The 24,543-nt window shown below is 38.8% G+C and overlaps 1 protein-coding gene across 1 annotated transcript in view; it reads left to right on the plus strand.

The window, feature by feature from the left end:
• The window catches only part of MGAT4D (MGAT4 family member D), a 94,984-nt gene that overhangs the window by 19,379 nt on the left and 51,062 nt on the right, over positions 1–24,543 (plus strand). Inside the window, exons 2-3 of the mRNA XM_049887040.1 lie at positions 6,183–6,341; positions 12,350–12,490. Of these exons, the coding sequence (XP_049742997.1) occupies positions 6,183–6,341; positions 12,350–12,490 (300 nt within the window). The remainder of the gene's footprint in view (positions 1–6,182; positions 6,342–12,349; positions 12,491–24,543) is intronic.

Consider the following 24,543-nt stretch of genomic DNA (forward strand, 5'->3'; position numbering starts at 1 on the left):
TTTAACTTCATCTCCTACTATTCTTCCCCTCACTCATTGTACTTCAACCACACTGGTCTCTATACTGTTTCTGAAAATGATGAGCCTGCCCATGCCTCAGGGCTCTTGCACTTGCCGTTCTTCCTGTCTAAAATAACCTTTCCCTAGTGAGTTGCAACATTGCCTCTTACAACTAGTTCTGGCCTTTGTTCAGATGCTATCTTCTTTTAAAAAAGCCTTCCCAGACTACTCTGTTTAAAATTATTATCTCCCCCTATCATCAGTACTCCATATCCTTTTTCTCCTGCTTTATATTCTTTCTTGTACTTATCATCCTCTAGGAAACCCTGGTGGCATAGTGATTAAGAGCTATGGCTGCTAGCCAAAAGGCTGGCAGTTCAAATCCACCAGGCGCTCCTTGGAAACCCTGTGGGGCAGTTCTGCTCTGTCTTGTAGGGTCACTCTGAGTCGGAATCAACTCAACAGCAACAGGTTTGCTTTGGTTTTATCATCCTCTAATTAGGTGTATGATTCGACATATTCATTTTTATTTAGTTGCCTGTTTCCATTCAGTAGAATGTAAGCTCTAAGAGGGCAGAAGGTTCTGTTTTGCTCATTATTATATCTCCATCACCTGTAATATAGTATTAAGCTCTATAAATATTTGTTGAGTGAATGGATTGGATGGCCACGTGACAAGTTTTGGCTAGTGAGATGTAGGTGGAAGTCTGTGAGAAGAGAATTACTTCCCAAAGAAAAACTCTTAGGCTTTATTTGCAATTGTAAATGAATTATGAACATGCTGGATTTACAGTGTCTCAGAGAGGTATAGAAAGTTGCTTTTATTCTTCACGCCCCACTATCTATCTCTCTGCAATAGCCAGGTCCTTCTATCTGTACAGAATATGCGAAATTCCCGGGATAGCACTGTGAGGAGAGTGATGGCCACCACAAACTGCCAATAAATAAACTGACCAGCCTGAAGGTCTACCTGCTAGTGCTTCAGCTGGAATGACTCAGCTCTGGGGCTCATATTAGGAGACCTTCGAGGGGCTGCTGAAAAAAATTAACCCAGAAGATCAAATCCTCCATCTTTTCCTAACTGAGTGATTGGTGTGGGAGGCTTAAAGTGTGGCTTGGATCTAGAAGTGCACTTTCACTTTGGTTGTCCTTTCTCTGGATGTGGATTAAGGTAGGAAACTGTCTTGTGTCACCACTCACTCAGTGGCAAAGCCTGAAGGTAGAGGATCTTGAGGTACGATGACTCTGCTGTAGCAGGTCAAGAATTTTGCACATGGATGTGACCCAGCACCCAGTGCTGGAAAACTGTCTTAAATCCCTAGTCTGTAATGACTAGACAACCTGTTGAGTCTTTCCTTAAACGCTGCCGCCTGGTTTCAGCAAGCCCAACTATCCTCAATGCCCAAATCTCCTTCTTTGTGTGAAGACCCTATTGATGGGAATTCCTGTTGGAGGGATGAATCATATAACATGAAATTGTGTTGCATCTGGCGGACTAAATGGCTAGTACCTGGAAATGGGGGGTTGCTAGTGACAGACCTTAGAGATGAATCTAGGTAAGTTTGGGTGGGTGACTGGGACAGTGAGGATCCATCCAATCAAGGGAGAGAAGACAAAAGATCTTGTTGGCCACTAGTGAAGCAATGGGTTTAACTTTCCCTTTTGTTGTACCTTGGGGTAGATGATCCACTGAAGCTTGGTAGAGAAATACCAGGATGTTACAGATTACTGGCTGTTTTCTATCTTCAGTAAGTTAGCTCAGGCAAGACATAAGTTTTGTTCCAAGTTGGCCTGTCTGAGAAGGGAAAGATCAAAGATGGCTATATAGTTCTTTCAGCAGGGGTTATTTCTGCTGTGGCCAGGGATTCAAGACCTCTGAGAACTAGACACTTAGGCACCCTGTGTGAGCCAAGGAAACAGCAGGAAATAAGACTGGAAATAGTATTTTTATCACTACATTTTCTCCCTCCATTTTATAAGTGGCCCTCAAAATTTTTACTCTCAGATCTATAATTCTAGCCCTAATCTCTTCTTTGAACTTGAAACTCATCTAGCCAGATATTGGCTATATACATATTTGAGTGTCTCATAAGCACCATGACCACATTTGACCCACTCCTTTTTGTTTCTCTGATCCAGACTGACAATCAGGTTAGAAAACTAGTAGTCATGTAAGAAACCTAGTAGTGATTCTAGCCTCCTCTCTCACAGTTACTAAGTCTGTCTGATAAGAGCTCACAGGTATTTAATTTCTCTTGCTCCTTCCCTATTTCTTGATCCTTTCATCTGTTTTAGTCTTTTATCATCTCTCACTTAAAATTATTAATATTGTAGGTTCATAACTGGTGGTTTCTCTAACTTATTTTTGCCATCCTCAAATAATCTTCTGTAAGGCCACTGGAAAGATCTTTCCAAAATACACGTTTCACCATGTTGCACTTAATAGTCTTCAGTCATACTTCTCAGTTGGAAAGGTGTCCCATGATGGTCTGCAGTGGTGTTCCAAGATGTATAGAAAGTCACTTGGAAAAAAATTATTATTTGAGGGGCTCCATTACCTTTATATTAAAACAAATACATACTATGGACTACAAAATTTTCACACGTATTAAAGAATCTTCAAAGAAATTTCATGATTGTGGCAGGCCTCTACATGCATCTCTTTTATTCAATTTCACTGCCATTAGAGGTTTTTTAATCAAAAAGTTTGAGAAACACTGATCTATAGGAAAAAGTTTAAGATTCTTACCATAGTATATCAAAAAGATCAGTAAAACCAGACTATTTTAACACCATCTCTGAATTTTCCCCATATTGCCCCTGAAATACTGAATGGCTTGTAGTTTTGTAGAGACCATGTTTTTTAATATCTCTCTGGTTGGCCCTCGGTGGCACAAACAGTTAAGCTCTCCGTGCTGTCTTAGTTGTCTAGTGCTGCTATAACAGAAATACCACAAATGGGTGACTTTAACATCTATTTTCTCACAGTTTAGAGGCTAGAAGTCTGAATTCAGGGCGCTGGCTTTAGGGGAAGACTTTCTTTCTGTGTTGGCTCTTGGAGAAGGTCCTGTCTCTTCTGAGCTTTTGCTCCTGAGTGATCTTCATGTGTTTGGCATCGCTCTTCCTCCCTCTCTGCCTGCTTGCTTCCTTGTCTAATCTCTTTTATAGATCAAAAGAGACTGATTTCAGACACACCCTACACTAACGCTGCCTCATTACAATAACAAAGACAGCCCATTCCCAAATGGGATTATAACCAGATAAAAAACCAAACCCGTTTCTGTCGAGTCGATTCCGACTCATAGAGACCCTACAGGACAGAGTAGAACTGCTCCATAGGGTTTCCAAAGAGCGCCTGGTGGATTCAAACTGCTGACCATTTGGTTAGCAGCCGAACTCTTAAACACTACACCACCAGAGTTTCCCGTAACCACACAGAGGTTAGGATTTACAACACATTTTTGAAGGACACAGTTCAATTCCTAACAGCTACCAACAGAACGGATGGTGGTTTGAATTAACCCAGCAGCTCCTCGGAAGAAAGGCCTGGTGACCTACTTCTGAAAGATCACAGCCCTTGAAACCCTGTAGATCTTAGTTCTACCCTGATACAGATGGAGTTGCCATGAGTTGGAATTGACTCGACGGCAGCTGGCTTTTCTTCCTTTTCCGCTCTGTGGGACCAGAGTACCTTTCCTTGCTTTCTTGGTTGTCCTACAACGCTTGCCCTTTCAAGAGGCTGCTCAGGTATCATCCTCCAGGTTCTTTCTCTGACTTCCCTCGTCTCTCCTCCCAGCCTGCCTAGGTTTCTCTTTTCTTTGCATAACATTGTCATTTAGAAGCCAGAAGTGAACCTTAATTCTGCATTTATTTCAAGAGCTATTCTCATTTTATTCTCCCTGAGAGGGCATTTTTGGGGTGAACACTTGGAATTTCTCTTACTATCTCATTACTTCTGTCATAAGAAACAGAGAGTCATCTGACTGGTGAGATTGGTCAGACCCGAATTCCATAAAGCCATGTTTACAAGGGGACGACTTGGGCCATCTCTGGCTCTTTGTAGTCTCTGATTTATGTACTCTCTGAAAGAAGGGCCAGGGCCCCCTCTTTACTTCTTCCTCCAAAGTAGTAGCACATATGGCAAGCATCCCATCTGTGAATATGTCCCCACTGTTGTCCAGCCTCTCTTTCAACAATGGGGTGGAGGTAGAACTTGAGGGGGAGATAGGATATTTGAGTGCACTCTGTTATACATCCGTTAATAAGAAGACCCGAATAAGGCTGAAAGCCCCCATTTTGGGCTGGGATTACTTGTGTTGTTGTTAGATATCGTCAAGTTGATTCTAACCCATAGTGACCCTACGTGACAGGGCAGAACTGCCCACGGGTTTCTCTGGGCTGTCATCTTTATGCGGAAGCAGATCACTGGGTCTTTCTCCTGCAGAGCCACTTGGTAAGTTTGAACTGTCAACCTTTCCATTAGCAGCTGAGCACCCTATAGCCAACCCACTATCGTCGAGTCGATTCCAACCCATAGCAACCCTATATCTGTTATTAATCAGTTAAAACTCAAGGGGAAGGGAGTCTATAACACTGACCATATTACATTGCCTTAACTTATCCGTTAAATTAGTCCTACCAGTTAGCCAATGGCCTCAAACGTACCAGTGATCTCAGGAAGGATGCAGTACCAGACAGCATTTCATTCTTTTGTATATGAAATTGCCATGAATTGGAGGCAACTCAACAGTGTCTAACAACAACAACAACCAATTAGCCTATAAGCTTCTCAAAAGCAGGAACCTACCATACGTTTTTAATTTTTGTATTTCCATTGACACAGAGTATTTGGCAAATAACAGATGTCTGATTTTTTATTTTTAATACTTTTTCTAATTCCAGAAGCAATATAACACAATATGAGAAACAAAATAATTTTTAAAAATAAACAATAAAAATTACATCAAAGATTATATTTTAACAAAATAGAAACTTGTACACTTACTTCATCATTTCTGCTGTATGTATATGTACTGTTTTGTAAAAATGAAATTATTTTTCATGTAATTTTTTAGCAGAAAATTGCTTTTACAACATTAAATACTATTTTACAACATGGTTCTTCATAACTTCATAATAGTCCAGTGATAAAGGAGTAAAGAGACACTTGCCAAAATATTTTCCATGTGCTTTGCCACGTGGTTTATGTGCATCATTACATTACATCTCCAAGAAAACTCTGGGGCAGCTATCCTTGTGTATCTATAGAAGAAGAAATAGTTAAGCAGCTTGCCCAAGGACACACAAATATTAAGTAGCAAAACTGGGATTTAATTATATGCCATTTGGCACCAGAGCCACCAGGATCCTCGAAAGGATATTCTATATTTAGCAAATTTCCTATTGTTGGGAAGGTACAATGATAAATAACACTGCCTATGTCGAACATCCTTAGAGCCAAATCTGTGTATATATTCTTGGCTGTTTTCTTAAGATTAATTCTTAGGAGAGAAATTTTTGGGCCAATGGGTTTCCCTCTGTCTTGGAAGAAGTACAGCCAGAATGCTTTTTATAAGCAAGGATGGTGAGATTTTGTCTCATGCACTTCGGACATGTTATCAGGAAGGATATGTGCCTTGAAAAGGAGATCATGTTTGGTAAAGTAGAGGGTCAGAGAAAAAGTGAAAGACCTTCAATGAGATGGATTGACACAGTAGCTGCAACAATGGGCTCAAACATAGCAAGGATTGCGAGGATGGTGCAGGACTGGGCAGTGTTTCGTGCTGTTGTACATAGGGTTGCTATGAGTCAGTACCGACTTGATGGGACCTAACAAAAACAACAACAATTATAAATCTAATAGATGCAAAAAATGGAAAATTTCGAAAACAGAAAAGCACAAATAAAGCAAAAAACCATTGATAATTCTGCCTTCCATATATTACTATTTTTAACATTCAGTTTGTCTTTCCAGTCTTTCATTTTTATGTATATGTGTGTGTGTACACACATATACACACACACAATATGTATATAGCACTTATATATGTGAGTATATATATATAGTGTTATGTGTATATAGCTATTAGAAGCTATATTTTATAATTTTGTTATTTATTATAGAAAATTGCATGATACTGTTGCTGCACATATGAACATATACGTATATGTTTTCTTTGCAGGTAATCAATTAATTAATTGTAAAAGCCATGTTTTGGAGTTTAAGGAAAATATGCAACGTTTAAAAAACAAAACTGAAAATAATAGCCAAGAGATGATGAAAGTCTTAAATAAAGTGAAGCATGAAATTACACAGAACGAAAATCTATCAAGAAACTTTGGTTCGTGTTGCATTTGCGTTTATGCCGTGGTAGTTTTATGTTTTGTATATGAAAATTTAGATTTTATGCCTTGTGATTTTAGGGCTATTGCCTCCCAGTAAACACATCTAAATAAGTACTGGTTTTTTTATTGTGAGACACGAAAAATCAGGTAAGAGACGTCACTGTTATGCTTCCCCTTATCTCTACCTCAGAATGGTCTTCCTGTATTCTCTCTCTGTGACTTGCAGCACCATCAGCGATCCATCCACTGGGCGCACAATCTCTGAGTCCTCCTTCTCCCACTTGCATACTTCCATGCCACTCAATGAGCAATCCCACTGATTGATCATCCTATATACGTCACAAATCTGTCCATAACTTTCCATCACCATCTGCGCTACACTTATCAGGCCAGCTTCATGCCTCATCTTAACGACTACTAAAATACTCTTAATTTTTCTGTTTCTAGTCTTGTCCCAACCTAACTATTTTCACTATAGACAAAGTGAAGGCTCCACTGTCCCGTCTATAAACCTTCAGTGGCTGAATGTTTCTCCAGGATAAAATATCCTGTCTTGTGCTGTCCCTTTTTAGTCTAACACCCCCAAAGTCTCAACCCCTGACAACTACTGATTGATTAGTTCTGTGTTCTATAGCTTTGCCGTTTCCTGAATGTCTTATAAATGGATTCATTCAGTTTGTAATTGTTGGAGACTGGCTTCTTTGACTTAGCATAATGCATTTGAGATTCATCCAAGTTGTTGCATGACCAATTGTTTGTTCTCTTTCTATTGCTGAGTGGTGTGGATCGACTGTACAATGGATGCAGTTTGTTTATCCATTTGCCCACTGAAGGGCATTGGGGTTGTTTCCAGATTTTGGCGATTGCAAATAATGTTGCTGTAAACAACCATGTACGGGTTTTTTGCATGAAGAGAAGTTTTCATTTCTTTAGGAGAAATACCTAGAAGTAGGACTGATGGTTATATGTTAAGTGTACGTTTAACTTTATAAGACAGTGCCATTCTGTCTTCCAGATTGGCTGTATATTTTGCATTTCCCCCTCGTAATGTATGAGTGTTCCAGTCACTCCAGTTTATCTTAGCCATCCAAAAGTCAGAGGATTCTGTAGCTTTATGTTTCTTTAATCACAGATGATATTGGACAGTTTTCATGTGCTTATTTGCCATCTGTATATCTTTTTGGTGAAATATCTGTTCGAATACTTTGCCTGTTTTTATTTATTGCCAAATTTATTGGGTTATTTTCTTATTGTTGAATATATATATATATATATATATATATATATATATATATATATATATATATATATATATATTCTGTATACATATCAGGTGAGTATCTAATTTGGAAATCTTTTCTTCCAGTTTGTGGCTGGGAAGGATGGTTGAATTCAATACTTTAGATTGGGCTCATCTTGCACCTTAATATTTAAATGGTTGATGGAGTGGTATATACACGGGAAAATTTGACAGAAGCCAAGACAACATAGAAACTAGGGGTAGTTATTGTTGGGAGATAGTTCTCCATGGTTTGCCCATTTCTGCATATCTTGGGAGCAGAGACACTCTGCTGTTGGTCTAGATTATATTTTTTCAAATTTCTTTTGGTATAGCAAACAACCTTGGGAGATCAAGATAAAGTCTCCGTCTAGTGCACAGGTTAGACGAGCTTGCTTGCAGCTTATTATAAAAGACTTGAATTCCTTAAACTCGTGATTCTTCAGCTGTGATGCAAACTCACTGGATGTGCAGCATCTACATGGGCCTTTCTGCAGTGCCCTGTGGGTTTGGGGTCGGGGAAAGAGCCAACACAAGCATGAATCTCATGTTGCTTTCTGTGCTATAAGTAATAAAATCTTTGTCTCTTGACCCCGGAGTCTTCTGGCAGCATCCATGAAACTCTTGTAGTCTAACTTGTTGGCTTGCAAATAAATTCTAGACCCTTCACAGTTTTTGACACCGGTAGGAATTCTGGCCTTACATAATGTATATGTTCCAGCATGATCACCACCTTTAGCCTCTTTACTTTTTCCACTCCAGTCTGCCACGGCTACTCAGGTTTTTCCACTTCAGTGAGCACTGTCCGTTATTTTTTCTAGACTTCTGGAAGCCACCCTAGCAGCAAGTTTGTCCCATCCCCTGGGGAAGTCCTTTCAAGTCAACGAATTCTTGATTATCTAGTCTTTCATCCCATGCCCTTTTATCAAGAGCCCTCAAAATGCAATATTGGTTATGCTCCTCTGGCTCTTCCTAGTAAACACTAGCCAAGTCTTGCAACTCTTTTTGGTATATTGTCTCTTTTCTCCCTTATCAGACTCAGCACTTTCTTAGCCAGGTTATGGTGGGCTTGAATCCTAATGGGCTTTAATCGTAAATGGGTTTAATCCTAACGGGGTTGCCTGTTACCTGGCCAGAGAGAGGCCTCTGTAAAATCTTCCAGCATGGCAGCTAGCTTTTAGTGGTTTTACCATCTCTGCACACTGAACAGGTTTAGGGTGGTCTATAGAGCCAACACCTTCTGGAGCTGCCATCTAGATGTTCCCATTCTATCTTTCAGAATCCCAAGTTTTTGCCATTAGGGCCTTGACTTTAGCATAATAACCCTGCTTTGAGTGAGCATTCAAATACCTGTAGAGTTCTGTGACTCTAACAGTTAGATGTTCTGCCTGCCATTCAGCTGTGTCTGTTCTTCCACTGTTGGAGATAACGGCCTTCTTGTACATTACCAAAGAGGCCCTCTGAATTTTATATTTAGCCATTAGCTAATGTCTAATGTCCCTCAGACCCATTATCTCTCTGTAGATTGTCAATACAATTTAGCTATAACCAGCCAACTCCACTGTCTTTCTGGGCCTTGTTACCCCTATATATTCCAAATGTCCAAGTTATCACACTTATCACAGCATTCCCTTCCACCAGGACATTTTTCCAGGTTACCACCAGTGAAATCTGTAGCAGTTAAGCCACTACCTTGTGCCAAGGACTATCTGTGCTCACCTATGATGTGAGGTGATATTTTCTTTGCCTGCTGGATGGCGCATGAGCCAGCTCCAATTTCCCATCTGATCACATGCTGTTTCAGACCTCTCAATACAGCTTCCTGCATGTGTAGATTAATGTTTTCAACAAATCTGGAACATTTTCAGCCATTATTTCTTCAAATACTTTTCTCTTCTTCTTTGTCTTTCCTCTTCTCTTCAACTTCTACTATGCGTATGTTGGTACATTTAATTTTTTTTTTTTTCTCATTCCTCTACGGCTCTCTTTATTTTTCCTCATTCTTTTTCTCTCTGCTCTTTGGACTGCATAGTTTCTGTCCATCTGTCTTTAAGTTCACTGATTCTTTTTTCTGGCAGTTCAAATCTGTTGTTGAGTTTTTCTAGTTAAATTTTCATTTCAATTTTTGTGCTTTTCAACTTCAGAATTTCCAGTTTGGTTCTTTATAATAATTTCTCTTTATTGATATTCTTTATTTGATTGGACATTGTCATCATACCTTCCTTTACTTCTTTAACCATAGTTTCCTTTAGTTCTTTGGACATATTTGCAATGGCTACTTCAAAATCTTTGTTCAGTCTGAAATCTGGTTGCTTTCATAGGCAGTTTTTGTTCCCTGCCTTTTCCCTGGTATATGGGTCATACTTTCTTGTTTTTTTCATACCTTTTAACTTTTTTGTTGGAAACTGTACATTTTAGCTAAGACACGGTAGCAACTCTGGGTACTGGTTTCCCCCCTCCCTGCCCTCATTACTGTTATTTGTTTATTTGTAGTGACTGGCTGGTTTATTTTAATGACATTTACCTCCATCCAGCTGCCACAGTGATTTTGCTTTTTAGGGAGGCACAGCTTTGGGTATGCCCAGTCTCCCTGGGAACGCAGTGGTTTTGGCAGGGCTCTTTATGTATCTTTCCCTGACTATATCCAGCTCCACTAGTTTCTAGTTGATTGCTTTGTTGTTTCAGTGATGACCTGTTTTCAATAAATTTCTCTCCAGACTAATCCAGTCAAATTTGGGTTCCTTTGAAGGAATAATTCCCAAGGTCAGTGTTTGGTATTTGTCCTGACAAGCTGCTTACAGTTTAGTCTGTATCTTCTTTGAATTAAAAATTTCCCCCAACTGCCTTTTAGCACAACCTCCACTGTTTTTGAAAGCACCCTCAGGCTTGAATTTCGTGAGCTTTGTTGCAAATGAAGTCAGTTCCTTTGAGAAGTGATTAAGATCTATCTTTTTTATGGCCTGATTCTCCTCCCAGGCAAAATCTCTGAGCTAGGGTTTTGAAGCTGGGGGTGGAGACAACGGCTTGCTTCTCTCAGAGTGACTCCCACATTTTAGGATATGAGCACTTGGTGAAGGTGGCGGGACAGTTACTCAAGGTCTTTGTGGCATGTTTCTCCTGGCATAGAACTGCCTTAAAAGTTATGGCAAGGGAGATGGAGGCCCCAGTATTCTTAGTGACACCACACCCAAGGTAGAGCCTCCATTTCAGGAGTGGGGCTCGGCAGAAAGCCCCTCCTCTTTCCTTCAGTATCCCAAAACTCAGCCTCAGCAACAGGTAGCTGGAGGCAAGATAATAAAAGCTGGTGTCCTGCTACTTGGGGAGGAAAGCTCTCTGACTAGGGGCTAGTTGGGGAGGAAGTCCCTTGTTCTTGGCTACACCAGTCTGGGATGGAATTTCCATCTTGCTGAGCTGGAAGGTGGGGAAGGAGGGAGGTTTGGATTAAAATACCCAGATTTTTGGTTTTATGTCAAATTTTTGTAGACTTTCTGAATGGATGTTTCTTCATTTGCTGTGTGCTGTTAGGCTCATTTCCAGAGCCTTTAAATTTTTTTTTTTTTAAATAATTTTCACCGGGTACAGGTCTGTGGAGCTCCTCACACTGTCATGCCAGAAGTCAATCCCATTTTTAATTTTTATTTATCATAATGCTCTGCTAATGAGTTGGGCCAAATATAATTTTTCAATGGCCCTTTTGACTTTGCCCTGTACCATGATTGCAGATAACTCTATTATCTTTGGCCAGCAGTCTTGTGCATGTTTTATGCCATTAATTCCAGAAGACAATATTTTTTAAATGCAGAAACATGTATTTCCATGTTTGGGAAACCGAAGCAGGTTACCCGTTAACATTTGGTCAGTGGCATCAACTTTATGTATGAAAAACACCAACTAATATTAGGGAGCGTTGGAGAAAATATCACTAATAGGAATCATGATATTATACTTATTTGTGGCCCCCCAATACTTTTCAAATTATATATCTTTGTGTGTCATACTCTTACTGCAGTCCCTACTCAAAGTTCCAATATTAAACTGTGTTATGTTATAGCTGGCTCTTATTCATATATTCCTCTTTTAAAACACGACCTAGAATATTAAAATGCCAGGATAAATTCACTCAAGCAGATAAATTATGATAGGCACTCTATCTCCATTCCATTATAATCCAGAAAAACAGATTTTTCAGAGCACAATAGTTGATACTCAGAAGAGAAAACAGAGATGGACTATTACCTATATATTTGAAGAACTTAGTTTAGTTGGCATAAAATCATGAAATGAATTAAAAACACTAGCAAAATAATCTAACAACAATTTCAGATTAATGGTATGGGGTCATTAAGTTGAGGGACTGCAAAACAAAGTTATAAAGATACAAATTTAATGCAGTGATATTAATTAAAGTAGCAGAGCAGACTACTGTATGTTTCAGTTTTATTTGCTTTATTTGGAATTGACAGTTCTATTAGCCTCTGGTTTGTTTAGATCACAGTGGTAGATTTAAATATTACTTATTAAGTAAAGATGAATCAGTAATCTCTGAGCTACATTTTGTAGCCTTATGTTTTTGATAATTTCTGTTTAATGCTAGTATTTCTTTCATATTGAAAAATAGATTAATCTGTGAATTAATTTGTTATCCCTCATTTAAAAAAAAAATTGTGCTAGAGGGAGAAAATTCCCTATCGTTCTAAACTCAGTGGCCTTATTTTTTTCTTTCAGTTGTTGAGAAGAAAGTGGGTACGTTGGGTAAGAATGAAACAGCATCTGATACATTTGAAGACTTAAAGTTTTTTTTACCTCATCTAAGGAAAGCAGGCAGAATTTATCCTGATGTAATCATTGGCAAAGGGAAAACAGGTGGTAAGAAAACTTAGAAAATTAAATATGGAGTTTTGGTCTTTGGGAACATGTGTCAAAGAAGAAAATCTTGTACTCTGTTAGGAGTGAAATGAAAGGAGTTCTATTGAGGAATAATACAGCTCAAGCTGGGCAATGCTAGGTAAAAATACAGAGCACTCCACTGTTTAAGCGAAGAGAGGGGTCTGTATACATAAAGAACAAAAGAAAGGTAGGGGGTTAATGACTGATTGTAGATAAGATCAGCTGCAGCTTGAAATGTAAAGGTCAGCCTCTTGGCTAGAAAGGAGTGAGTTACCACCTAGGTGAGAGGTGCCAGCTGGTTCCATTATACTGATTGTAGTCACTTTTTTTTTCCCCCAGAAACAAATAGTTCACGTTCACATCCTGACACATTCTTCCCAAATGGTCTACATCCTAATCTTTTGTTTCCTGGGAATGTATGTTGGCCCTGTCATTCTTACATCTGACATGAATGCCTCCAATTTGAAACTTTTTCTTTACATTTTCCTCTTTTGATCAATCCTCCGCTAGGAGACACTGATCACCACGATGGAGTAGCCTTTCTTCTCCAAGAACTTTGTCTATTTTCTTGAGGCACTTTGTTAATAAAACTTATTTTCTTCACCTTGTTGAGCTCATAGGCCTCATCATCAGGATGAGTAGGTTTTATGGGGGAATATCTTAATGGATACAGCCACATTTGAGGAACGTTTCTTAATCAGGACAGAATGACAGTGGTCAAGATGAAACATACCCAAGGAGACAAAAATGAAATGATTAAACAGCACAATCATTGGTGAAAGCCTGTGAAATCAGCATGATTTTATGTGAAGGGTCAAATGGTTTTGAAATACAGCATTTCATGAATAAAATGCATTGAACTAAATGAAAACAAGTTTTATAATTACAATAATAGAAACAAGGAGGAATATAAAGATTCCAAAATCAAGTACCAGTTTTTTCCACCACCCACCCCAAGAGGAAAACCAATAATTTATAATTTTAGTTAAGGAAGGAATAGGATTGTTAAGGTGAGATGCTAAATATTGCATATGATTAACATAGGGTGTAATATTATCACTATTTTCAGGAATACAGACACAGAATCAGGTTTTCTTACAGCACAGGTATCCCCTTGGGCTGCAGTGAGAACATCAGGGGCCATTCTGTTCTGGAGTGCTACTTTTCTTATCATTGCTATTTTTGGGCAATTTGTCACTGAGGGCAATGTGTACGTATTTGGTTAACATTTCTACATGTTCCATAATATATCCAAGTCTTACCTGAGGTGCAAATACTGCTGCTGAATGATCAAGCCAATAAAACACTGACCGAGACCATTGAGCTCTTAATATGGGTATATTAGCTGGCAAAGGGAGTTCAGTTAAAATATATTCTTGGGTCCAGAGTGCATCATGTTTCAGCCAGGAGCCAGGGCCAGTGGTTGGTTCCACATAGCTAAAATGTGCCATTAGGGGCTACCCAATACATACCTGAGCATTGTAGCCGGTCGGCGGCACACCAGTCAGTAACTTGTAAGGTTATAACTTAACACACATTCAGAAGTTGGGAGCCATAGGTCTGTAGACAGCTGGATTATTCATATGGGTGTGGTTAGGTTATTCCCAGTAAAGGGGAGTAACTTGGCTTAGCCTCTCCGCTTGGGGAGTTAGCCAGATGAATCCATCCCACAGTTGTTGATATGGGCCTACGGTACAAAGAGTACTGTTTGTGAATTTGGAAGATTCTTAAGCTAGCTCTTGTTGGGCAACTTTATTCAGTAAAGTAAGGATTATATTAAGACTAAAGGTTAGCTTATGGCCTGGCTTTGATGGAAAATCCGATAATAGTAATTTCCTGTATTAATAAACTATTTCTCTGTTGTTCTTGTATCCATAGATCAAGAGCAACCCGATCAGATCCCTGTAGTGGAGAGACCCACCAGGGAAGGCCAGGCTGACTTGAGGTTAGGAGGGCACCACATATCCAACAATTAAAACTTTTTAAATGGTGATCATAAGTATCTGTCCAATCTAGGAAAACATTCGTAGAGGTATGACTGTAGCAAGGGTAAAAAGAAAAAAGATAAAAAGGTGCATTTGCAGGCCTGATCCAGCGTCTTGGGTCAGCTGTCTACTTCAGATATCATCTGCTTCTGGCCACAGGGGCATTTAAATGTAACCTTCAATTTTCTGGAGGGTTGACTAGTCCAAAGAGGAATCTTAGCCTTTTTTAACAATGACAAATGTATCCAAGACTTTATTCCCTCTAATTTGGCTGCACGTGAGAACTAAGTATAGTCCCTTCCAACAAGATTCTAATGAGTCTTTTATTTGGTATCTCTTCCAATATACATATTCTCCTAGGGTGACATTAGGCAGACTTTGGGAGTCTAGTTTCTGTTTGTCAAAGGCTTCTCTAACATGTGAAACACAATCTTTAGAATTTTGGATAAAGACTGGTAATACTTCAGTAATTCAAGTTGAACAATGTTAGGGTTTGTGCAGGCAACATAAGGAAGGACCATAAGTCTCCCAGTAATTATTTCATAAGGGGTAAGCTTGTGAGATCCAAATGGTGTGGACCTCAGAGTTAAAAGAACTAAGGGAAGGACCTTAATGCAGGATAAATTTAAAGTTTCTCAAAGCTTTGCTATTTGGGTCTTTATTATTCCATTAGTTCTTTCTACTAGACTAGAAGACTGAGGGTAATAGGGACAATGTAGTTTTTGATAAACAGGAAAAACTCAACAGTTCTTGGATGACCTGACCAGTGAAATGAATTCCCTGATCATTACAGAAAGTTTTTGGTGTTCCGCTGGTGAGTATGATGTTTTCAAGAAGTTTCTTTGCTACAAAGGCTGCAGTAGCATGATGGTGGGAAGGTTTCTACCCATTGTGAAAATCAACAGATCATTACTAATACAAATTTATAATCACTTGAGGGTGGAAGCTGAAAAAAATCTAGCTGCCATTCAAGCACAGGCCCAGAAGGCAAAGAATATTGTCCAGGTAGGACTTTAAGCTGTTTTCTGGGATTGTAGTGAGGGAAAATAGAGCAATGGGTGGCAACATGTTTGGCAGCCTCAAAAAAATTTTCCCCACTAATATTTTTTTTAAGGTCTCAATCATTTTATCTTGTTCCATGTGAGAACCTTCATTTAAGGCTCATGTCATAGGAACACACAGGCAATAGGGTAAGACAGTTTTCTTATTAGGCCCAGTCCACAACTTAGTGGCAGGGTCTAGGTAGCAGCCTGTTTTTTCTCATGCCTTAATTTCATCTGTTTGGGCTAATTGTTGATGTTTCAAAAGTTTTTCTAAAGTTAATTCATGAAGGTTGGAGTTATCACTAGACATATTTGGGGAGTCCCTTTCTTTACTTATCATAAGTGCAGAAATAACGTGACAGGCATCTTGCAATATTATTACCTCTAATTTCTTCAGTTTGGAGTACTGTTTTTGGTTGGTGAGCTTGTATTTTATCACAGCAAATTTCAGAGGGGGCTAATAGAGCATATAGAAGGTCCACTACTAAAGCTCCATTTTTTTCATGGCATTTCTGGGCAAGATAGAAATCCTCTTTGCTTCCGTAACGTGACAAAATCGTATGCAATTCCAAGACCATACCTATTATCTTTAAAAATGCTAACAGATTTCCTGACGTGATTCTACAAGCTCTAATGAGGGGAATTAATTTGGCTTGTTGGGCTGAAGTTGGCTTCAAGGAGAGCTTGACTTTCAAGGACTTCAGCAGAAGTTGTAAAAGCATATCTAGCTTGATAGTGAGGACTAGTAGGATTAGGTTTTAAATAGGAATCTTCCAGAAACAAAACTAAATCAAGATGAGTTAACGGGGTCTCTTTTAAGTATTTCTGAGGGGTTTAAAGTTGCTTAGTCAAATCTAGACAATCATGTGTAGGATAGTTGTTCTGATTAGTTGTGGGAAGAAGAGTAGCTCAATTTAAACAGGCCATAGAGTGTAGTATAATGTTAGACACAGCCAGGAGGAGAACTTCATAGGAGGTAAGTCTGTGGGCAGAAAGCTACTGTGTCAAGACAGCATTAAGTAAGGCAGACAGAGAATGGGGGCACATAGACATCTAAAAAGCTTCCCAGCACCACATCTGCCATGGTTTCCACTAGTTTGGCAGTAGCAGCCACAGCCCTAAGACAGGGAGGGTATCTCCTGGCTACAGGGACAACTGTAGGCTATAATGACCTATAGGTTATTGTTGTCCTCCACGTTTTTTAGTTAGTACACCTAAAGTGTTTCCACATATTTCGTGTACAAATAGGGAAAAATCTAGGTGGTAATTAGGAAAACCTAGAGCAGCTGTGTTCATTAAAGACCTTTTTAATTGAACTATTGGCTGTCAATCTTCTGGTGCAATTTGGAGTGAATTTGGCCAAGAACCTTTTAAATATTTGCATAAAGGTTGATCCGACAAAGAAAAATTGAGAATCCAAGTTTGACAATAGCTGCAGAGTCCTAGAACCCCCCATAGCTGTTTCCTTTTTTGGGTATAGGAAAGACAAGATAACTTATTTCCACTCAGGATCAGTAGAGATGCCTTCTGCAGAAATTAGGTGGACCAAATATTTAACAGAAGGCTGAGCCAACTGTAAGTTTTCTTTGGAAACCTATGTCTATCAACAGCCCAATGTTTTAATAAAGCTAAACTGTTGTCAATGCAGGCTTACTGGGAGGTTGAGCAAACTAGCAAATCATCAACGTATTGCAGCAAAGTAAATTTGTTTGTAAACTGTAGAGGCTGCAAATCCACATGCAAGATCTGAGAAAAATAGATGGGAGATTCAGTAAATCCTTGGAGCATTACAGTCCAGGTAAATTGATGATTTTCACAGATAAAACCAAGCAAATACTGACTTTCAGAATGCACAGGAATACTGAAAAAGGTGCTGCAAAGATCCACAATTATAAAATGAGTTGCATATGAATGGACATTGGAAAGCAATAAAAGAGGATTAGGAACTACTGGGAATCTAGGAATAACAATATGGTTGATTGCATGCAAATCTTGAACAAATATCCAGCCCCTATATATTTGGTTATTTAACTGGAAGAACAGGAGTATTACTAGGGTGGGTACAAGGGACAATTAAACCTTTAGAAAGGAAATATTATACAATGAGAGCTAGTCCTTCTTTTTCTTCTAATTTCAGTGGAAATTGGGGGATTTGGGGGAGAAGCTTAATCTATTTGAATTTTTATGGATTCAGCGGACAAAACTTGACCTACATATATGGATGTGGTGGCCTAGAAGGTTTCAGGAACTAGAAAAAAGCGTAAGAAGGGAGAGGACTAAGCTGAGTTGAATTTTGGAAAGGCATGACAAGTGCTTACATATAGCAAATGACTTCTTCCTGAATATTGTCTAATTCAGAGCCTGTCTCTGTTGACTTAGGAATATTAGGCAGAGTCAATAATATTTCCCTCATTTCATTAAATTGTAAATGACAATTCCATCTGGATGAAAGATCTCTTCCCAATAGATTGACAAAAGTATCAGAATTAAGCAAAAAAAAAAAAAAAAAGTGTAGATCTCCAATAGGATCAAGAGATATCAGAACAGGTTGGGAATAAGTCAACATTTGTTCCTAATTGGTGACCCCCAATACTTTTGAGATTTTAGTACTCCAAGCAGGGGCTTTTGTAAACAAATGGAATTAACAGCAGACTGGCTCCTGTATCAATTAAAAAGCGGCAAGATCCTCTATTAATAATAAAGTAGTTTCTCCTTGTGAATTAAGAACCACCACAGGGAAAGTCCCTGTTTTGTCCCCAGAATTCCTTCATTCTGAATCAGATTGTAGGATTTTTTAAGAAGGGGGGCCCATGCCAGTCTTTTTTTTTTTTTTTTTTTAAGCTTATAGCATTCATTTTTCCAATGGCTAGGTTTTTATGATAGTGTCAAATACCCACCTTTGTTCCATTGAAAGGTTTAGCATTTTTCTTTTTACTAAAAGATTTTAATTGCTGCAACTAAAGGGCCATTGATTTATTAGCTTTAGAAACCCTTTCAGCTTCAAGAGTGTGGGAAAACTTGTAAGCTAAGTTTGTTAGTTCGGCAATAGGAGCTGCCTCTCAGTCTAACTGGTGTCACTTTACTAAGGCTGAGATCTCAGGTTTAAGACCACATGTGAAAACAACATCAAAAGTGCCAGAGGCACCAAGCGCAGTCAAAGAGAGTCCAGAGTGTTCAGAAAACTTCTGGAGCAGCCAAGTCTGATAACCATAAACACTTTCATCTTTATTTTGCATTTTTAGTACATTCAATTAGTGGAGGAAAGACCTTTGAGATAGCGTCTAGAAGTTTTTTACTCATGGCCCAAGAGTCTCCCAATAGTTCAGTGGCCGTTTTACCAATATTTAAGGCTAAACTGTCCTTGAGGTCTTTCTTTTCTGCTTGTTATAGTCATAATTGGGCTTCCCCTGGGCCAGTAATCATGTGAACAAGCTGACGTAAGCCAGGGATCCCAGGCTGGTAGGCTTCAACAAATATTTTAAATTCTTCAGGAAATTTGTAGGGGTTCTCATGGAGTTTAGGAAAATCTTTCACAATGCTGCATAATTCTGAGCATGTCCATGGGACAAAAGTGATATGAGGGAAATCTTCAATATCACTGCTGGGGCGAATTTTAAAGAAATTTCATTCAAGGGTTTATTTGCTGTTTTTTTAAGGGAAAAAGGAAAGTTCAGATAAAAGGTTATGCGAAGTGTAGGAAGGCAAAGAAGGGTATAAAGAGGTAGCAGCCTGCATGGGGAGCAGAGAGGCGGGAGCTGAAATTTGACATTGTAATTCTTTATTCTGCTTAATTAATTTAGAGACAGTGTTCTGCAGGGAAGCAATTTTTCTGTCGTGATGTCTTTTAGAAGCCTGAGTATACCTATCAAGATAGGCATCCCACTTGGACTTTTTAATCCAAGAGGTTTGGTTCTCTAATTTACTGCACAGAAAAGTTAACCCAGAGAGATCAAAAGAACCCCAAAGTAGCCACTGATTTTCCAAACTTTCTTGAGTGAGGTTATGCTAGACAGACAAGCACAGGCATGATAAGGGACCATAATGCTTGTTGATGTAGTTAGCAGGAGTCCCAGAAGGTGGCTCCAATTCTCCTTTAGACACAAGATTACCTATTTTATGATGACAGTTCTAGCAAAACAAATATTTACTTACAAGAACCAAAACAAATCCACAGTAAAGAGCTATCAATGCAAGGGAGCGAAGCTTGGATTCAAGAGATTTTTTACCTTAAACAATTCCCAACAATTTGTGGAGGCGGACAGCCCAGAGCAGCTCAGCAGTTACCATGCCTGTGTCTGTGACGATGCCTTGGGGACCATGAAATATAATGTACTTTTGAAATTCCATTGCTGACATCAGAAATGTCAAAAAAGAAAATCTTGTACTCTGTTAGGAGTGAAAGAAAAGGAGTTTTATTAAGGAATAATTCAGCTTGATCTGTGCAGCACTAGATAAAAATATAAAGCACTCCACCATTGAAGTGGAGAAGAGGAGCCTATATACATGGAGAACAAAGGAAAGGTAGGGGGTAATGATTGACTATAGATTAGTTCATTTTCAGCCTGAAGTCCTTTGAAATGTCAAGGTTAGCCACTTGGCCAGGAAGGAGTGAATCTTGGTGAGAGGTGCCATCTGGTCCAGTTACACATGATTGTAGTTGGCTACACATGAGTGTAGTCAATTTTTCTGGAAAAAAAATTGTCTACATTTTGACACAGTCTTTCCAAATGGTTTACATCCTGACATTTTGTTTCCTGGGATTGCATGTCGGCCCTATCATTCTTAAATCTGACACGAGTGCCTCCAGTTTGAATCTTTTCTGTTTATACATGCTTTTAAGTTTTAAAATGTAATCCATTAATATGGTTTTCAGATTGATATATAGTCCACATACCTATCTGACATTGATTTGTACAACCATAAATCTGGTTGTCTGACAGAAGGAAATAGTTCAATAAATATTTGCTGGTTTTAATTGAAATACAATTTTAGTACACGTGCTTTGATAAGTTGGTGTAAATCAAACATATATTAAGCATCTGTAAGTTCTTGGCAACTCCTTTGTCCCTTGGTTTCACATTTGTACTTGTTTGGTTATCTTCCTATTTCTCCATCTTCCTGGGGACTAAGATCAGAAAAGCGTTACAAAAGAGGTGATATTTGAGCTAGCTTTGAAGACTGAGTTAAAGTTCACCAGATATGCAAGTGGAGAAAATGCATTTGACCTAGGAGGAGGAATAATAGATAGGCCACGTTTCAGGATGACTGCTATTCCCACAAATCTCATTCATTCCAAGGAGCGAGTTATTCTAAGCCTGCGGTCGGCAGGCCAAATCCATTCCGTGGTCCACCTGTTTTTAAATACAGTGTTGTTAGAATAAGTCATGCTCATTTGTTTACATATTGTCTATGGCTACATTCTAGTTATATTGGCAGAGCTGTACAGTTTAACAAAAACAGTATGGCTGCAAAGCCTAAGATGTTTACTCTCCGACCTTTTACAGAAAACGTTTGTTAACCTTTGCTCTAGGGAGTCCCTTGGGAATAAGTAGCATTGTTCTATATCACATGTCTCTGATATATTAACCAAACTCATTGTGATAGGGTGGGAGTGCCACATGACATTGTTAACACATTATTGAGTTCTTATATTGTACATACCGAGTTGTATGTTTTCTTTTATTATCTCATTTAGTCCTCAAAACCCAATGCAGTATGGCCTGTTTCTATCTTTATTTTATTCCTGAGAAAATTGAGGCTTAGAGAGATTAAGGACATTTTTGGGATCAAACTTTCAAAACTCTTTAACTGCATCAGATTCCCTCTTAGGAGTGTTTTGAATGGAGCATTTAAACATACACACATACATACATATTTGTGTGTATGTATGTAAGTATGAAAAAATTCATGCTGTACAAAAGCCACGGTTTGTAAGAGGAGGAGAATGAAAGACTCAGAAGATAAAGAACAATGCATTAAAAGTATAAGATGGTAGGTATCAAAAGTAAGCACAGCCTTGAATAAGCAGCAGCAGCAAAGAGAATCAGAAGCCCAGTAGAATGAAAGGAAGGAGGGAGGGAGATGTTGGTGGCTAGGAAGAGCAATAGAACTCCTTGCATGACGCTGGGGAGTGTTGAGATAACCCAGTTATCAGAGCTGTGTTAAATCCTGAATAATTTTCTAATTCCTCAGCTATTTCCTGATCTCCAATTTTGTTGTATTTGTTGATCCTTCTTTTGAAGCCCTTTTGATGACTTTTCTTAGGTTCTTGAGAGGAACAGCTTGCGTATAAACCTTTATTGACAGAAGTAATCTAAAGGAGATTTTGTGCTTTGCAACCAAAAGATCCTAACACATCAAACATATGTATGTAAAAGTATTGAGGCCTGTAGCATGGCCTACTGGGCAGTCGGTCACTAGTCTTATTTATTCTATATTCTGAATATATGGCAAATAATTTCTGCTTTCTATAGTTCCTCTATTATTATTCCTGAGTCCCTTGTCATTTCTTGTCTAGTCTTTTGAAATAGATTTTTAATTTTTCTCATGCGTGTTGATATTACCAAAGCCAATCCACTCTTCATATTTTCCTCAGAGATATGTTACTAAAATGCGTAAATAATCAGGTCTGATTCTTCTTAAAATCCTTCAACAGATCTTCAGTGCACACTGGATAAAGTCAGCCCCCTAATATTGCATAAAATAGGCTATTTCTTTCAAATTTCAACTTTTACTACTTTCCAGCAAACTCAAACCACTTGCAGTTCTCACAAATAAGCCACACTCTTTGATATCTCCATGTATTTTGCATGTGCTGATCACTGCCTGTAATTAACACACTGACTTTTGTCAACCCACAACTGATTTGTCAAATGAGCTCCTTTATCCAGTATGACTTTTTAGTTGAAATGATGACTTCTTTGTGAAGACTTCCATGTCCCCTCATTTAACAAACATCTATGCAAGTGCTCTATGCTGGGCACTCAGTAGACCCTGGGGATGTAATGATAAACAAGACATGGACCTCACTCTCATAGGGACAAGTGATAAGGCAATTATAATATAAAGTGAACAATGCTGTGATAGGGGAAATGCATGGGTGAGGCAAGTGACCTAGAAGAATTTGGAAAAACTTTCTGGAGGAAGTGACATCTAAGCTGAGACCTAAAGGGTAAAATGAGTTAAGCAGGCTAAACAGCAAAAAGATAGGTGGTGAACAGTGGAAAAGTAGAGGGGGGTGGTCCAGGTAGAAGAAAAGAAATGGTCTAACAGCAAGAGAGCCTGAAAAAAAAAAAAAAAAGTGTGCCTGCATGAACAATTGGGGCTGGGAGCTATAGATAGGAAGAGGCAGGGACCAAATAATGAAGAGGCTTAGGCATTCATTTTTTCACCCCAAATTTATTGACACATGTGCCCATCATTATATTAGTGCTGGATTTATAATGGTGAGCAAGGTAGAAGCAGTGTTTTCCTTTACTGAGCTTAAATTTTAGCTAGGAAGACAAACCAAACCAGGTTAAACCCATTGCCATTGAATCCATGCTGACTCATAGCAGCCCTAGAGGACAGAGTAGAACTTAGAACTGCCCCCACAGGGTTTCCAAGGCTGTAAATCTTCACAGAAGCAGACTGCCACATCTTTCTCCCATAGAGCGGCTGGTGGGTTTGAACCACTGACCTTTCAGTTAGCAGCTGAGTGCTTAACCACTGCACCACTAGGGCTCCTGGAGGACAAATGGGTAACAACAATGAGGGATGATAAGTACCATGAGAAAAAAAAAAGAGAAAGGAACTAAGAATACATAGCTGGTACACCCAATCTAATTTAGAAAGCCTTAAGTATACATTTGTGGTCAAAATGATTATTTAGTTGAACCCTGAAGATTGAGTAGAATTAACACAGGGAACCAGAGGAAGAAGAGAGTTCTAGGCAAAGGGAATGGCATGAGAAAAGGCCTGGAGGTAAAGGAGTGGTATTTAGTTAAATGAAAGACATTAAGTAAGACTGGTTTGGGAGGGAGTAGCTGACACAGAAGAGGTAGATTGAGACCCGTAACTAAAGGCTCTGTAAACTCCTGTAAATGCATGCTTCATTCTAAGGCATGGGAAGCCATTCCAGGGATGTTTTATGGTAGATACCTTTGCTTGAAATTTGATTCTAGTCTTGCACCATCCATGAAAATCAATTTTAGGTAAATTGTAGATTTAGATATGTTGGCAATCAATCAATCATCTAGAAGATCACTCAGGAGAATATCTTTATGTCCTGGAGATAAGCAAAGATTTCTCAACACAACTCAAAAAGCGCTAACTATAAAGATAAATGATATATTTGACTATACTAAAATTAAGAATGTCTATATCCATTAAGCCCTGTTGGTGAGCAGCTAACCAAAAGGTTGGCAGTTCAAATCCACCAGCTGCTCCTTGAAAACCCTATGGGGCAGCTCTACTCTGTCCTACGGAGTCATTGTAAGTGAGAATCGACTTGACAGCAACGGATTTGTTTAGTTTTTTTTTTTTCTTTTTGGAAGAGGTCAAAGGGAACTCAAAGTGGGAGATCATATTTGCAACACATATAACTGACAAAAGGCTCATATTCACAATATATAAAAAGCATCTATAAATCAACAGGAAAAATGCTGACGATGCAATAGAAAAATGAGCAAGAAGTTAAACAGGGATTTCACCAAACAGAATATTCAGAAGGCCAATGATCACAGGAAAACACGTTTAAACCAGGGAAATACAGATTTCCACTGTTCTTGCCAAAGTTCAGTAGTTGTTCTTGAATAAAAACACTTCTCAGGTTTTCATATGACAGAACCCTGAAATGATTGTTTTTGACATTTTTTTCAGTTTTATTATTGCTTTTTGGGTACAGGATCTTCTGCGTTCCTCATTCAGCCATTCCAGAAGTCATTATCCCCATTTTAAAGGTGGGGAAATCAAGGCTGGAGAGGCTATGTATGTTGTCCAAGCTCATACAGCCAGGCAGTGGTGC

Source organism: Elephas maximus, chromosome 5 (assembly GCF_024166365.1).
Source record: "Elephas maximus indicus isolate mEleMax1 chromosome 5, mEleMax1 primary haplotype, whole genome shotgun sequence".
NCBI lineage: Eukaryota > Metazoa > Chordata > Mammalia > Proboscidea > Elephantidae > Elephas > Elephas maximus.